Source organism: Neophocaena asiaeorientalis, unplaced genomic scaffold (genome assembly GCF_003031525.2).
Source record: "Neophocaena asiaeorientalis asiaeorientalis breed wild unplaced genomic scaffold, Neophocaena_asiaeorientalis_V1.1 scaffold1132, whole genome shotgun sequence".
In the NCBI taxonomy this organism is placed as follows: domain Eukaryota; kingdom Metazoa; phylum Chordata; class Mammalia; order Artiodactyla; family Phocoenidae; genus Neophocaena; species Neophocaena asiaeorientalis.
In genome coordinates this window covers 156,487-170,953 of record NW_020174472.1, presented here as the reverse complement: position 1 = coordinate 170,953, position 14,467 = coordinate 156,487, and the positions used below count along the sequence as shown (strand labels likewise).

The 14,467-nt window shown below is 46.4% G+C and overlaps 1 protein-coding gene across 1 annotated transcript in view; it reads right to left on the bottom strand.

The window, feature by feature from the left end:
• LOC112407796 (3-beta-hydroxysteroid sulfotransferase-like) overlaps window positions 1–13,408 on the bottom strand; it is a 26,163-nt gene extending 12,755 nt beyond the window's left edge. The window contains 3 exon segments of the mRNA XM_024757196.1: window positions 322–351; window positions 353–539; window positions 13,326–13,408. Of these exon segments, the coding sequence (XP_024612964.1) occupies window positions 322–351; window positions 353–539; window positions 13,326–13,408 (300 nt within the window).
• Between the last annotated feature and the right edge of the window lie 1,059 nt (window positions 13,409–14,467).

The following is a 14,467-nucleotide window of genomic DNA, read 5'->3' as shown; positions in this document are numbered from 1 at the left end:
TTTTCTGTACGCGCCTCTCACTTTTGTGGCCTCTCCCATTGCGGAGCACAGGCTCCAGACGCACAGGCTCAGCGGCCATGGCTCACGAGCCTAGGCGCTCTGCGGCATGTGGGATCTTCCCGGACTGGGGCACGAACCCGTGTCCCCTGCATCAGCAGGCGGACTCTCAACCACTGCGCCACCAGGGAAGCCCTGTACCACATCTTCTTTATCCATTCACCTGTCGATGGACCTGAGTCACATTTTAACTCTGTCCCTAAAACACAGGCCTTCAGGATAACCAAAGAAGTGACCCAAACTGACCTTGCATCACTAACCTACCTTGGCCTTGGAATTGAAGAATGACCTGGGGGAACAACTGAATGGGGAGATGGAAGACGTAGAATCATGGGTCTTTCTGATCCTTTATATATTGAAGCCCAGCTTTAGTTTCTAACCACATCGAATGCTCACTGCTGACAACAGATTGGACCCAGGCAGGATCCCCCTTGTTGCAGATCAGGTTGACGATCTCTGTCATCCACAAGGTTCCTGCACAAGGAAAAAGAGAGTGTTACCCACTTCAGCCTGATAATTAACCGCACCACCACATCTTACAGACACTGTGTTATTTCAGCCATGAAGCCCCTGCTCATAACTCCAACGGATGCTTTCATTTCTCACCTTACTCTTTCCCTTTCTTAAAAAAATATTTACTGACATAGCTTATTTTAAATTTTTCATTATTTTGAAAAGGAGTTAACTATAATAAAATTACTACAGCTCAGAAAATAAAGTTTTAATTTTTGTATGCAGAATTTCTCAAAATGTAGAATGCAAAATAGTTTCTATGGGAATAATCTAGGAATCTTATATTATGTATCTATACATCATCTTACTGTTTCCCTTAAATGTATCTCACTGATTCTTCATTCTTTTTTATTTTTGAGCAGAGTTAGCTCTTTATTGTATTCTTGTATTTATTAACAAAAGACAACAGATTGATCATAAGGGGATCAGTTCTTTTTAGATACGCATTTTTTTTGTTATTTTATTTTGCAAATGGTTTAAATCAGGGCTCAGCAACCTTTTCCTATATTGGAGTATAGTTGATTTACAATGTTGTGTTAGTTTCAGGTGTACAGCAAAGTGAATCAGTTATACATACACATATATCCACTTTTTTTAGGTTCTTTCCCCATATAGGCCATTAGAGTATTGAGTAGAGTTCCCTGTGCTGTACAGTAGATTGCTCCGCGGCATGTGGGATCTTCCCGGACCGGGGCACGAACTTATGTCCCCTGCATCGGCAGGCGGACTCTCAACCACTGCGCCACCAGGGAAGCCCGGCCATTAGAGTATTGAGTAGAGTTCCCTGTGCTATATAGTAGATCCTTACTAGTTATCTATTTTATATATAGTATCGTATGTATGTCAATAGGTAAGCATTTTAAAGCTTCAAGCAGTAGATGTCCAAATTTGGGTTAATTGTTAAATCTTTGATGGAGAATACAAAGTAAAGGATTACTTTTTATCCATTTGGAGGTATTGGAGTAATTTTTTAAAAATCAGAGAATGAAAAAAAAAAAATCAGAAGAATGAAGCAGCATCTAGCAGTTGGGTGGGAAAGAAGGCTCCCAGTTGCTAAGGAGTGCAAGAGAAGACCTTGCCCTCATTTCCCCTTTCCCTGTTCTCACCATACTCTTTTTGGCAACCACTAAGCTCACCAAAAAGAGAAGCTCCCTTTTCACTGCTCTCCAGGCTCCTGGGTGTTGAGGTCACTCATATTATCTGTCTCCTTCCACTTGATAGAATTGTGAGTCTGCATTCTTCAAAGACTCTGCTAATGAGAACCTACTGTAGAGCACAGGGAACTCTATTCAGTGGTCTGTGGTGACCTAAATGGGAAGGAAATCCAAAAAAGAGGGGATATATGTATACACATAGCTGACTGACTTTGCCGTACCGTAGAAGCTAACACAACATTGCAAAGCAACTATACTCCAATAAAATTTCATTAAAAAAAAAGAAAGACTCTGTTCCTTGGGCTCCCCTGAGACCATCTCCACCTTTTCCCTACTACTCTTTTTTTAAATTTTTTTTTTTTTTTTTTTTTGCGGTACGCAGGCCTCTCACTGTTGTGGCCTCTCCCGTTGCGGAGCACAGGCTCCGGACGCGCAGGCTCAGCGGCCATGGCTCACGGGCCCAGCCGCTCCGTCCGGACCGGGGCACGACCCCGTGTTCCCTGCATCGGCAGGCGGACTCTCAACCACTGCACCACCAGGGAAGCCCGCCCAGTATCTTTTTCTCTGAGCTTTTCTTCCAGTCACTTTCTGTGTCACACCAAATCCCAAGACACATTTTGAACTTTGCTTACTGTGCTAAAAATCACGGGACATTATTACAATTCCAAAATCTCTGCAAAATATGTTTTTGTAACAGCAAAGGTCACAGGGAGATTGAAAAGAATCAGGAATAGTGGACATACTTGGAATTCCCAAAGAGAAAGAGCTTTCTCTCTCTCTCTCTCTCTCTCTCTCTGGTAACTTATGTTACCAAAGGGTAGAAGTGGGGGGGGCGGGGAGGGATAAATTAGGATTTGGGGATTGACATATACACACTACTATATATAAAATAGAGAACCAACAAGGACCTACTGTATAGCACAGGGAACTATACTCAATATTTTATAATAACCTATAAGGGAAAAGAATCTGAAAAAGAATGGATATATAAAAGAATATATATATGTAACTGAATCACTTTGCTGTACACCTGAAACTGAATATATATATGTAACTGAATCACTTTGCTGTACACCTGAAACAATATATATATGTAACTGAATCACTTTGCTGTACACTTGAAACTAACACAACATTGTAAATCAACTCTACTTCAATTAAAAACAATAGAAGTACCTATGACTTGCCAAATTCTTTCTATCGCCCTCAACCAGGAAAAAGGATTGTGAGGTCTTTAATCTATGTAGTACAAGCCATTATTTCAGAGCATGTTGTATATTTGAGGGCTTAGTTTTTGTTTTCTGGGTCTTGAGAGCAAGGAAGAAGCTATATTCATCCAGGTGTTACAGAAACACTGGGGAGTTTGCCCCCAGACTGATCTATATTAAAACAATTGTTAGACCTATACTTGCTGAAAGAACTTGGAGTAAATATTTAAGCTCCCTGAACAAAAACATTCCTGGGTGTTCCACAACAGCAAAACCAACTTGAAAGAGATTACAAGGGCTGTAAAAACACATATGTGACCTCATTAGCACACAATCAATGCTCTAGAATTGGATCTTTGATTGTAATTATATTTCTCCATTGACTATATGAACCCTATTTTTTTTTTTTGGCCGAGCTGCGTGGCATGCGGGATCTTAGTTCCCCGACCAGGGATGGAAGCCGCGCCCCCTGCAGTGGAAGCGAGGAGTCTTAGCCACTGGACCGCCAGGGAAGTCCTCTGAGCTATTTATAGAACTGAAACCCCCAACAAATGGAAGATGTTAGCTTTCTTCATTCCAGAGAAGACCACCTGAGGCCAGATGAAAGGACTACAGTCCCTGCACACACCCTAATCCTTACCAGCAGCCCCACCCTTGAACCATGGCTATAAAACTCCTCACCAAATCCTCCTGAGTTGGGACACACAGTTTTAAGGGGCACAAACTGCTGCGTCCCCCTTTGCCTGGCAAAGCAATAAAGCTATTCTTTTCTATTTCACCCAAAACTCTGTCTCCGAGATTCGATTTGGCACCAGTGCACAGAGGCCAAGTTTTCGGCATCAACTACGGTAACTCACCTGCCTACACTGTTTGTACCAACAGTCTGGCTTATGCCGAACACCAGCTTTCCTTCTGGGAGTCTGGGATTTGGGTAGGTGCTAGGCAGGGGGAGCCTTTGTGACCAGCCCCCAGTAAAAACCCTTTGGCCCTAAGTCTCTAATGAGCTTCCCTGGTGGACACCTCACAGGTGTTGATGAAAAGCTTAATCAATAGTTGATCTAAGAAAGAAATGGATTTTCGGTTTTTTTTTTTTTTTTTGGCCGTGCCACATAGCTAGTGGGATCTTAGTTCCCAGACCAGGGATTGAACTGGGACCTTGGCAGTGGGAGTGCTGAGTCCTAACCACTGGACCACCAGGACATTCCCAGAAGTGGAAAATTTTATTCCATCCAACCTGAGGGTTATAACCCAGGAGGCAGTCTTTCAGAAAGCTCTGAAGACTGTTCCACCCATTAGAGGTCAAAGCACAGTTATATGTTTTTGAGACAAAGGTTTATAGTCAGATGACGTATTCTCTGAAGACTGTTCCACCCATTAGAGGTCAAAGCACAGTTATATAAGTTTTTGAGACAAAGGTTTATAGTCAGATGACGTACTGACAGTGTACACAATCCAGATCTACACGTACACGTACAAACTGAGTAGCGGTCTAAGTAGATAAGCAGATAGGGTAGGGGGTGTCCAGAGAAAGGGAACCAGGCATGGCTTTCTTGACACAGAGAAGCCATTTTTGGCCTGAGCCACTTCGTGATCTGAGCCTGCAAGCAGCGCTTATCTTTGAACAGGTCTCACTAATTAACGATCTTGAGGGAACAGAAGAATGCAGGAACAAAGGACTGTTATCAGGCAAGCGAAGGGACAACAGCAAAGATAATAAATCAGTTGTAAAGACTCCCAGTTCCGTTTCGCATTAGCCTGAAGCACATCCTTGAGCTGTTTTGCGGAATTTAAACCCTCCTCAAGGGCCCAACCGCCAGATGAACTGGATGATGTTGACCTTTTCTGACCCTCTTGACTTCAATCAACTAACACTTGGACTCAACCTTAGCCCCAATTCTATGCTGAATTCTCCTCCCTTAGCTTAGAACTTCCCCAATTTTGCTGTTTGGGAAAAATCCCTGGTGTTCTCCTTCCTTGCTGCAAGTAACACATCCTTATTTATTTTTTTGTTTTGCGGTACGCGGGCCTCTCACTGTTGTGGCCTCTCCCGTTGCGGAGCACAGGCTCCGGATGCGCAGGCTCAGCGGCCATGGCTCACAGGCCCAGCCGCTCCGCGGCATGTGGGATCCTCCCGGACCGGGGCAAGAACCCGTGTCCCCTGCATCGGCAGGCAGACTCTCAACCACTGCGCCACCTGGGAAGCCCGTAATACATCCTTCTTAATCCCAATCTTTGGCTTGGTCGTGTCTTTTGGTTCGATGCCCACCAAGAGGGGTATCCAGTTTTTGGGTAACAGTGGGTCATGGGTCATTGTCGCCCCTGACAAGATTAAGAAAGAAGTTTATCTCCTGAGGAGGTCTGGTTAAGGCAGGGGCACAATACACATTAAAGGGGAGGGAGGAGGCCCAAACAGGCAGAGAAAATTCTTACATTTAAATTTTCTTGTCTTGACATAAAATATGAATTGGATTTCATCACAGGTGTTGTCACATCACTGGAGGAATTCAGTGTGATCAGCGTAGGGACTTCCTGGGTGGTCCAGGGGCTAAGACTCGGAGCTCCCAACACAGGGAGTCCGGGTTCGATCCCTGGTCAGAGAACTAGATCCCACATGCATGCCACAAGGAAGATCCTACATGCCGCAACTAAGACCCGGTCTGAGGAATAAAGATGCAGACGTAGAGAATGGACTTGAGGACACGGGGAGGGGGAAGGGTAAGGTGGGACAAAGTGAGAGAGTGGCATGGACATATATACACTACCAAATGTAAAATAGCTAGCTAGCGGGAAGAAGCCACATAGCACAGGGATGGGATAGGGAGGGTGGGAAGGAGATGCAAGAGGGAGGGGATATGAGGATATATGTATACATATAGCTGATTCACTTTGTTATACAGCAGAAACTAACACAACACTGTAAAACAATTATACTCCAATAAAGATGTTAAAAAAAAAAAAGACCCGGTCCAGCCAAATAAATAAATATATATATGTGTGTGTGTGTGTGTGTGTGTGTGTGTGTGTGTGTGTGTGTGTGTGTATATATTTAAGTGTGATCAGTGTGACTCACAAGGAGAGGACTTGAAAGCTTGGGCCTGGTTTTCTGCAGATCCCACCCCATGTGCCTTTACCTCTGCTGATTTTGTCATGTATCCTTAGCTGCAATGAACCATAGCTAGGAGTACGACTCTACGCTGAGACCTGTGAGGCTTCCTAGGGAATCATCCAACCTGGGGGTGGGCTTGGAGGCCCCCAACACACCCACATTCAGCCCTTTCTGCCTCCTCACCCTGCCAAGTCAACCCCACATCTGTTGCCCCCCTGGCTGGGTTTGCCTTGATGCACCCTCCATCCCGGTACTTGCCACCGGTATCCAGGTGTATGGATATACTTTTTCAAGCTCATCTAGATTCCATACATACATTTTATATTTTCTTCCGGTATTTTACATCTTTTTTTTTGAAACAACTAGCTATGTGATTTTGCCTGAATAACTATTATGGGATTCAGTTTCTTTATCTGGCAAATTAGGGGATTGGTCTAGTCTTATTCATGGTCCCCCTCAGGCCTCAAATTCAAAAATATTGTATGACCGCGTGTCAATTTTTTTTTTTGCGTTATGCGGGCCTCTCACTGTTGGGGCCCCTCCCACTGTGGAGCACAGGCTCCGGATGCGCAGGCTCAGCGGCCATGGCTCACAGGCCCAGCCGCTCCGCGGCATGTGGGATCTTCCCGCACCGGGACACGAACCTGCGTCCCCTGCATCGGCAGGCGTACTCTCAACCACTGCGCCACCAGGGAAGCCCCTGGCGTGTCAATTTTTAAAGCCTGTATATGAGACGGAAAACTCAAATGTTTGGAGGTGTTAGACACACAGGATCAATGAGTGAAGTGTGGTAACTATGGCTGACAGTGAACCAGGCAACAAAAGACCATCCAAAGCTGTGTAACCAGACAACCTACCACCTGGGAGAAAATATTTGCAAACGATGAGACTGACAAGGGCTTAAACTCCAAAATATACAAACAGCTCATACAACTCAATAACAAAAAAAACCCCAAACAACCCAATAAAAAAATGGGCAGAGACCTAAATAGACATTTCTCCAAAGAAGACATACAGATGGCCAACAGGCACATGAAAAGCTGCTCAACATCACTAATTATTAGAGAAACGCAAATCAAAACTACAATGAGCTACCACCTCACACCAGTCAGAATGGCCATCATCAAAAAGTCTACAAATAACAAATGCTGGAGAGGGTGTGGAGAAAAGGGAACCCTCTTTACACTGTTGGTGGGAATGTAAATTGGTGCAGCCACTATGGAAAACTATGGAAGATCCTCACAAAAGTAAAAATAGAACTACCATATGATCCAGCAATACCATTCCTGGGCATATATGCAGAGAAAACCATAATCCGAAAGGATACTTGCACCCCAGTGTTCAATTGCAGCTCTATTTACAATAGCCAAGACATGGAAGCAACCTAAATGTCCATCGACAGATGAATGGATAAAGAAGATGTTGTACATATATACAATGGACTATTACTCAGCCATAAAAAGGAATGAAATAATGCCATTTGCAGCAACATGGATGGACCTGGAGATGGTCATACTAAGTGAAGTAAGTCAGACAGAGAAAGACAAATATCATATGATATCACTTACATGCGGAATCTAAAATACAACACAAATCAACATACCTACAAAAAAGAAACAGACTTGGAGAGAACAGACTGGTGGTTGCCAAGGGGAAGGAGGTGGACGGGGAAGCATTGGGAATTTGGGATTAGCAGAGGCCAACTAGTTTATATAGTATGGATAAACAACAAGGTCCTACTATATAGCACAGGAAACTATATTCAGTATCCTGTGATAAACCATAATGGAAAAGAATTTGAAAAAGAATATATATATATATGTATATAACTGAGTCACTTCGATATACAGCAGAAATTAACACAACATTATAAATCAACTTTACTTCAAAAAATTAGGGAAAAAAAGCTGTGTGACCTTGGGGAGGGCACTCAGCTTCTCTGTGCCTGTCTCCTCATATGCAAAATGAGGATGACAGCAGAATCCACTTCAAAGGCTTGGTGTAGAAACCCAATGAAGTCATTTGCATACTGCATTTAGCAAAATATCTAGCAGGAGACTAGAACTTGACAAAAGTTAGCCAGTACTATTATTAATGATTTTAAAATTGAAATAATAAGAAACTACCCTTTAAGTTTCAGGGACAATGACATGAGAATAATGCAGGTAAAGCATAAGCACGTAAGAGACACTTAATAAAAAGTCACTGTATTAGTCAAGGTTCTCCAGAGAAACAGAACCAATAGGAGATATATCGATACAGATATATACTGTATATTTATTATGAAAAATTGTCTTATAATAATTGGTTCACGATTGGCAGAGAAGTCCCACAATCGGGGAGAACCAGGAATGCCAGTGGTTCCAGTCCAAGGGCAAGAGAAGACCAATGTCCCAGCTCAATAGTCAGGCAGAGAGAGTGACTCCTACCCCTTGGGGAGGACCATCTGCTTCACTCAGTCTACCGATTCAGACACTAACTTCCAGAAACATCCTCACAGACACACCCAGAAATAAACATCTGGGAACCCTGTGAGCCAGTCAGGTTGGCACATAAAATTAACCATCACAGTCCCCCCAAAAGAAGGTGAGGGAAGATTTATTTTGAAAATACCATAAGACCATACTATAAGACATCACAAAGTGGTGAGCAACGGGCTATAGCCAGCCTTCACGTGTGTTTGGTCAATATAGTGTTTGCAAAAAAATATTGATTAGTTCCCATCTCTGAAAATGGAGATGCTTTCCACACGCATTGGAATTTCTTGGGTGGGGGGCAGATCACAATTTAAGAGAATTAATTCTAGGTCTGCATTCCACGTGGCGACGCTTTGCTGGAGATTTGGGATGGCTTCGCAGTATGCAACAATTCCCATCGCTCCCTGCGTCTCACACCCAGACAGCTTCCCTCACTTGCCCCATTCGCCTGGCTCCCCGCAGGGAGCCGAGATTGAGATCCCCGGTAGAAGCAGCACCCCTAGTTCCGTGGAGCAATTGCAGGATGCTGCCACCAGGTGGCGCGCGAGTCATTCCCACGGGCCAGGGTCTCTCAGAAGAGCATCTCACACCTACCAGAGGCCCTACTACGTACCAGCAGCCTCACGTATTTCTTAAATCAATCCTCACGCGTACACAGAGGGAGTCATGCTTCCTACGTGGCAGCGGAGGCTCGGAGACAGAGGCTGTGACTCAGTGTCTCCATTTATAAGACAGGCGTTGCAGCAAGGATTCCATGAGATGGTGTGTCAAGTTGTTGGCAGAACTTCTGCTGCGTAGTCAAGGTCTTTCCAGCTCGGGGGTGGAACCCTGACTTTCAGCTGGTCCGAGGGCAGCCTGATCAAGGCTACACTTCTTGGCCTCCCTTGCAGCCGGTGTTCTGGGCCATGGGACGTGGCATAAGTGGTGTACCCTCCTCACCCGCCTTCACCTCATCTCTCCTCCTTTACATTTCCCTGAGCTTCTTCCCAGAAATCGTCCCTGGGGTACCCCCTTCCCCGCCTCCCCTCCCCCAGCTCGGGTGAAGGAAGTACTTACTTGCTTAGGATCCCCTGGGAGCCTGTACTTTTCCTACTTATAGCACTTTTCACATTCTTATGGTTACCTATTCATTTGTCTTCCCGACCCCTGCCAACACCACCCCATCCCAAAGGTGTCTGCAAGGTGCAGCTGACAGCCTCGTGGCAGGGCAGGCACTCTTGAGCGGCAGGAACGAATGAGGACGTACTTCTAGACTAAAATGCCAGGCTCTCAACCTGGGCTGCACCTCCTGGGGAGCTTTTTTTTTGGCCCCAGCTTCATTGAGCTATAACAGACATATAACACTGTGTAAGTTTAAGATATAAAATGTGTTGATTTGATATATTTATATATTGCAATATGATTACCACCATACCATTAGCATTTAATGGTAAATAAATAATTTACCATTATTTATAATGGTAAATAATTAATGGTAAATAAATAATTTACCATTATGTATAATGGTAAATAATTACCATTTCCTTAAAAAAAACCACCCCAGCACCACCTGGAGCCAACTGAAGCCCAGTGTCTGCGATGGGGCCCCGCCATGGTGATTCCAAGGGGCAAGAGATTAAGTAAATGCTATAGGTTGCTGTGAAGCTTTGCAACTACGAAGGACCAGACCTTGCGGTTATCAGGTTTCTATGACCCTTAAAGTACTGAGTAAGAATCTTAACTTCCTCAAGTGTCTGTAAGGAGCCTAGCGCTCCTTAACTGACCCTTCAAGTGGTCAGAATATAAGCAGCTTTGGGCGGGGGAAAAAGCTCTTTGCAGGAAAGAGCTCTCTTCAGAAGGCATCCCTTTGTCTTGTCACTAACCTTAAACCAGGTGCCCCCATGCTCTACTTATCTCCGGCCCTAACACACCTTTCAAATCTTTTGATCACACAATACCTTGCCTAACCTATTGGTTTTTCCGTAGATCAAAGATGTAGAGGGGCTTCCCTGGTGGCACAGTGGTTGAGAGTCCGCCTGCCGATGCAGGGGACACGGGTTCGTGCCGCGGTCCGGGAAGATACCACATGCCGCGGAGCAGCTGGGCCCGTGAGCCATGGCTGCTGAGCCTGCGCGTCCGGAGCCTGTGCTCCACAATGGGAGAGGCCACAGCAGTGAGAGGCCCGCGTACCGCAAAAAAAAAAAAGATGTAATTAACTGATGACCAGACCAGATCTCTTCCCTAGCTTTGCCTTCAGTAATCTCTCAAACAAACTGTGTGGACAAGATAGCATCTAGAGAAAAATCACAAGAAATCAACAAGCCTGCACACAGTGGGGGATGGTGACGACTGACCCCCCATCTCAGTGATTAACCGAGATGACTTCCCTGTTTCCCTTTAAAAGCTTTCATGACGGAGCAGAATCTTTTGTGTTTTTTTGTTTGTTTGTTTGTTTTGGAGCAGAATCTTTAGAGGTGGTTTTTGGGAGACGCTGAGTCCACCATCTCCCCAGACTGCTGGCATCCTGATAAAAGGCAGCTTTCCATTCCACCATTTGTGAGTATTGATTGGGCAAGCGGCAAGCAGCAGGAGTGATTCGATAACAAGAAGCCACAAAGAAAAGTCTTGGAGTGCTTCCCTCCTCCCACCACCCCCAGCACAGGATGACCCTATCAGCCGGGTTTCCTAATCCCCCTAATTTTATCCCTTCTCCACATTTTCAAACTCGAGCACATCAGAACCACCTGAAGGCCAGTTAAAACACGGAGTGCTGGCCACACTCCCTGTGTTTCTGGTCTGGACTGGGCCCCAAGGAATTTGCGTTTCTAACAATCTCCCGGTCGGGGGACCCGCAATTTGAGAACCATTAGCCTGAGTACTTCTTTTTTTTTGGCCGTGCTACACGGCTTGCAGGATCTTAGATCCCCAACCAGGGATGGAACCCTCGCCCTCGCCATTGAAAGCGCTGAGTCCTAACCACTTGACGGCCAGGGAATTCCCAGCCTGAGGACTTTTTAGATTTTAATTTTCATGAAATAGTAATGAGTTCGTACTCAGACTGGCTCTCATCCACATGAGGTAGATGCATCTAAGACTTCCCCTGCCCTGTGGGGTGGGCACCATGATGCAGGCATGGAAAGGCAGGTGAGGCGGGCCCTGTATCACCACCAGACTCCCCCAAGGCTCGCAGGATCCCTCGGAGGTGCGTGGGCTGTCCTGGTCTTGCTCAGGGTCAAAAAGAAAGCGGGGGGGCCTTTCTTAGGGGCACAGAGGACCGAGGAATCCAGAAAAGGGTTACGTGTTCCAATTCTGACACCAATTACAACGTGTTTTTTTCACACACCACCAAGCAATTCTCTGACACCAGCTGGGCGTCCAACAATTCAACTCAATTCTGACATCTACCCAGAGACAGCATCAGATCCCACAGGTTAAGGGCTCAGTCCCACAAGACTGCCCTGTCCCCTCCATGTCAGACACCGAACACGCATCCAGGTTGTCACCTGTGCTTCTGACCCACTGGCTATGGATTTGAGGCTCCAACGACCCCCTCCTTGGGCTCAGTTAACTGGTGAGAGCGGCTCACAGAACTCAGAAAAACATCTTACTTACCAGATGACCAATTTTTTATTTTATCTTATTTTATTTATTTATTTTTGGACACACCGCATGGCATACAGGATCTTAGTTCCCCGACCAGGGATTGAACCTGGGCCCCCTGCAGTGGAAGCGTGGAGTCCTAACCACTTGACCACCAGGGAATTCCCACCACATGACCAGTTTATGATAAAACAATGTAACTCAGGAACAGCCAGATGGACCAGATATATAGGGCAAGGTGTCAAGAAAGGGCTTGGGGCTTCCATGCCCTCTGCGGTGCTCCGCTCTCCCAAATCTCCATGTGTCCACCCACCTGGAAGCTCTCAGAACCCCATCCTCCTGGGCTTTTATAAAGGCTTTATTACCTCGGCACGCTTGATTAAATCCCTGACCGCTGACAATCGCCAGTCGCTAGGCTGGCGCCCCTGGCAACCAGCCCAGAGTCCCTACATGCTTGCCAAAAGCCATCGCACTAACGTATCAAAAGCACCTTTATCAACTCTCATTACTTATGAAATTCCAAGGGTTTTAGGAGCTCTATGCCCTAAAGAATGGGAACAAAGACCAAATATATGTTTCTTATTATAAATCACCCTTGGATATTGCTATGAAATCGCTATAATATCAGAGGTGGCAAAACGTGTGGCTAAGGGCAGATCTTTTGACATTAAGGAGATGTGCTGGGTCTAGTTACTTGCTCTGTGTTCCTGTTCAAGTGAGGCAGCCTGCTTCAGGCTTGACTTTCTTCTTGGTGAAATGGAGATTTTTGAGAGGAACGACATTCATGGGATTGCAGTGAAGGTTGAGTAATAGAAGCGTTTTATAACGCTTTGGCACACGATGAGTACTTGATACGTGGTAGCTGGCATGAGCTGATACGAATTCTATTAAACCTGTAACGTCTATCATTTTTCGAAAGCGATTTTGTGCCAGCCATTTTGCATTTATCATCATTAAAAAATAATTCTAAAACAATCATCAATGATTACTGAGCTCTTGTTAGAAAGCATTCTTAAGAGCTGTGGGTGTGGTGCAAACTCCTAACCAGGATGCCTTATATCAGCCCAGAGGAGGGAGAGGGCGAGGCTCAGAACCCGCACCCCCTTCAAATTTGCTCCTTCTCCTCCCAGGGGGAGCTATGACGTCACATGCGGGTTAGGAGTGGCTGTTACCACGGAGACTGGGAATCCCAGTGGGAAACCCGGGTAGGGTATCCGGGGATCTCACTCACCTCCCCGGGGCACTTCTACGGAGCCCGCAGTTCTGGCTCCGGGAACGCAGCCCGGAGCGCCTCGCATGCGCAAATTTGGCCATGCCCGAACGCGACCTACGACCCCACCCAGTAGCCGGAGGTTTGCGGACCCCCGGCCTCCACTAACCGAGAATGAGCGCGGGGCCAACGCAGTACGCACGCGCACCCCTGACCTGTCCTTCAAAGCTGGTGACGTGATCGCTCCGCCAATCAGAATCCTTCTTCCAACCTGGCCCCGCCTCATTTTTTCTGGCTTTCGGCGTCTCGCTGTCTCCAAGGCAACCTTCGGACTGAGGGCCTGGGGAAGAGCGGCCCGGAGACTTCTGGATATTGTAGTCTCAAAGGGGCACAGAAACGGGAGGCACACTTGTTCGTAAAAAGGAGACTGTGATAACAATGGCTGTATTCAGGATGACTTCGTGGATAGAGAACGCTTGTAAATGGTTCTCAAACTTATTTTCTGGGGAAAAATAGCACCCGGATCCGGAAGTGGCCGCCGAGCAATCGGGCCGCCGATGGGAACGAGAAATGTCCCTGACCCAGCGTTCCCGTTTTCTATTCCTGGCCCTGCTTGCCAGGTCCTTCCTGCCAGGTGGCCTGGCCCGTTCGCTGGCCTCGGGGTCAGCTGTGGGGGGCTCGACCATCACTTGTGGAAGTTTCTGAGCCTATCGCGGTAACCATGGTAACACCGCACGCTCGCTCCCCGCCCCTTGCGCGGTGACGTCACGCGCCGGGCCCTGTGATGAGGCGTTGAGCTCTTGCGCCTGGGGAGGGCGGTGATGGGGCGGGTCCTGGGAGGAGCCCGGTGTGGGCGGGGCCGCTTGTGAGCTGTCCGCTTGGGGTCGGGGAAGCTTTATTATCGAAATAATCACTAGTAAATGATCGTGCCTGCTTTCTAGTAAGTGCTAAGAGACTTCGCTGGATTCACTGGCTCGTTTTTATTATTTTTTTGCTCCCAATTTGGTTGGAAACCCAGACTTTTCATTTCAGGCCTGTCTCCATGACAAATGGGCCACTAGTGAGTCTCAGGAGCACGCCCGCCTCCTCCTGCCCACCCTGGGCCTTCATTTATTCATCCAGCGGGTCGTTATTAAATGCCCGATAAGTGCCCGTTGCCATGG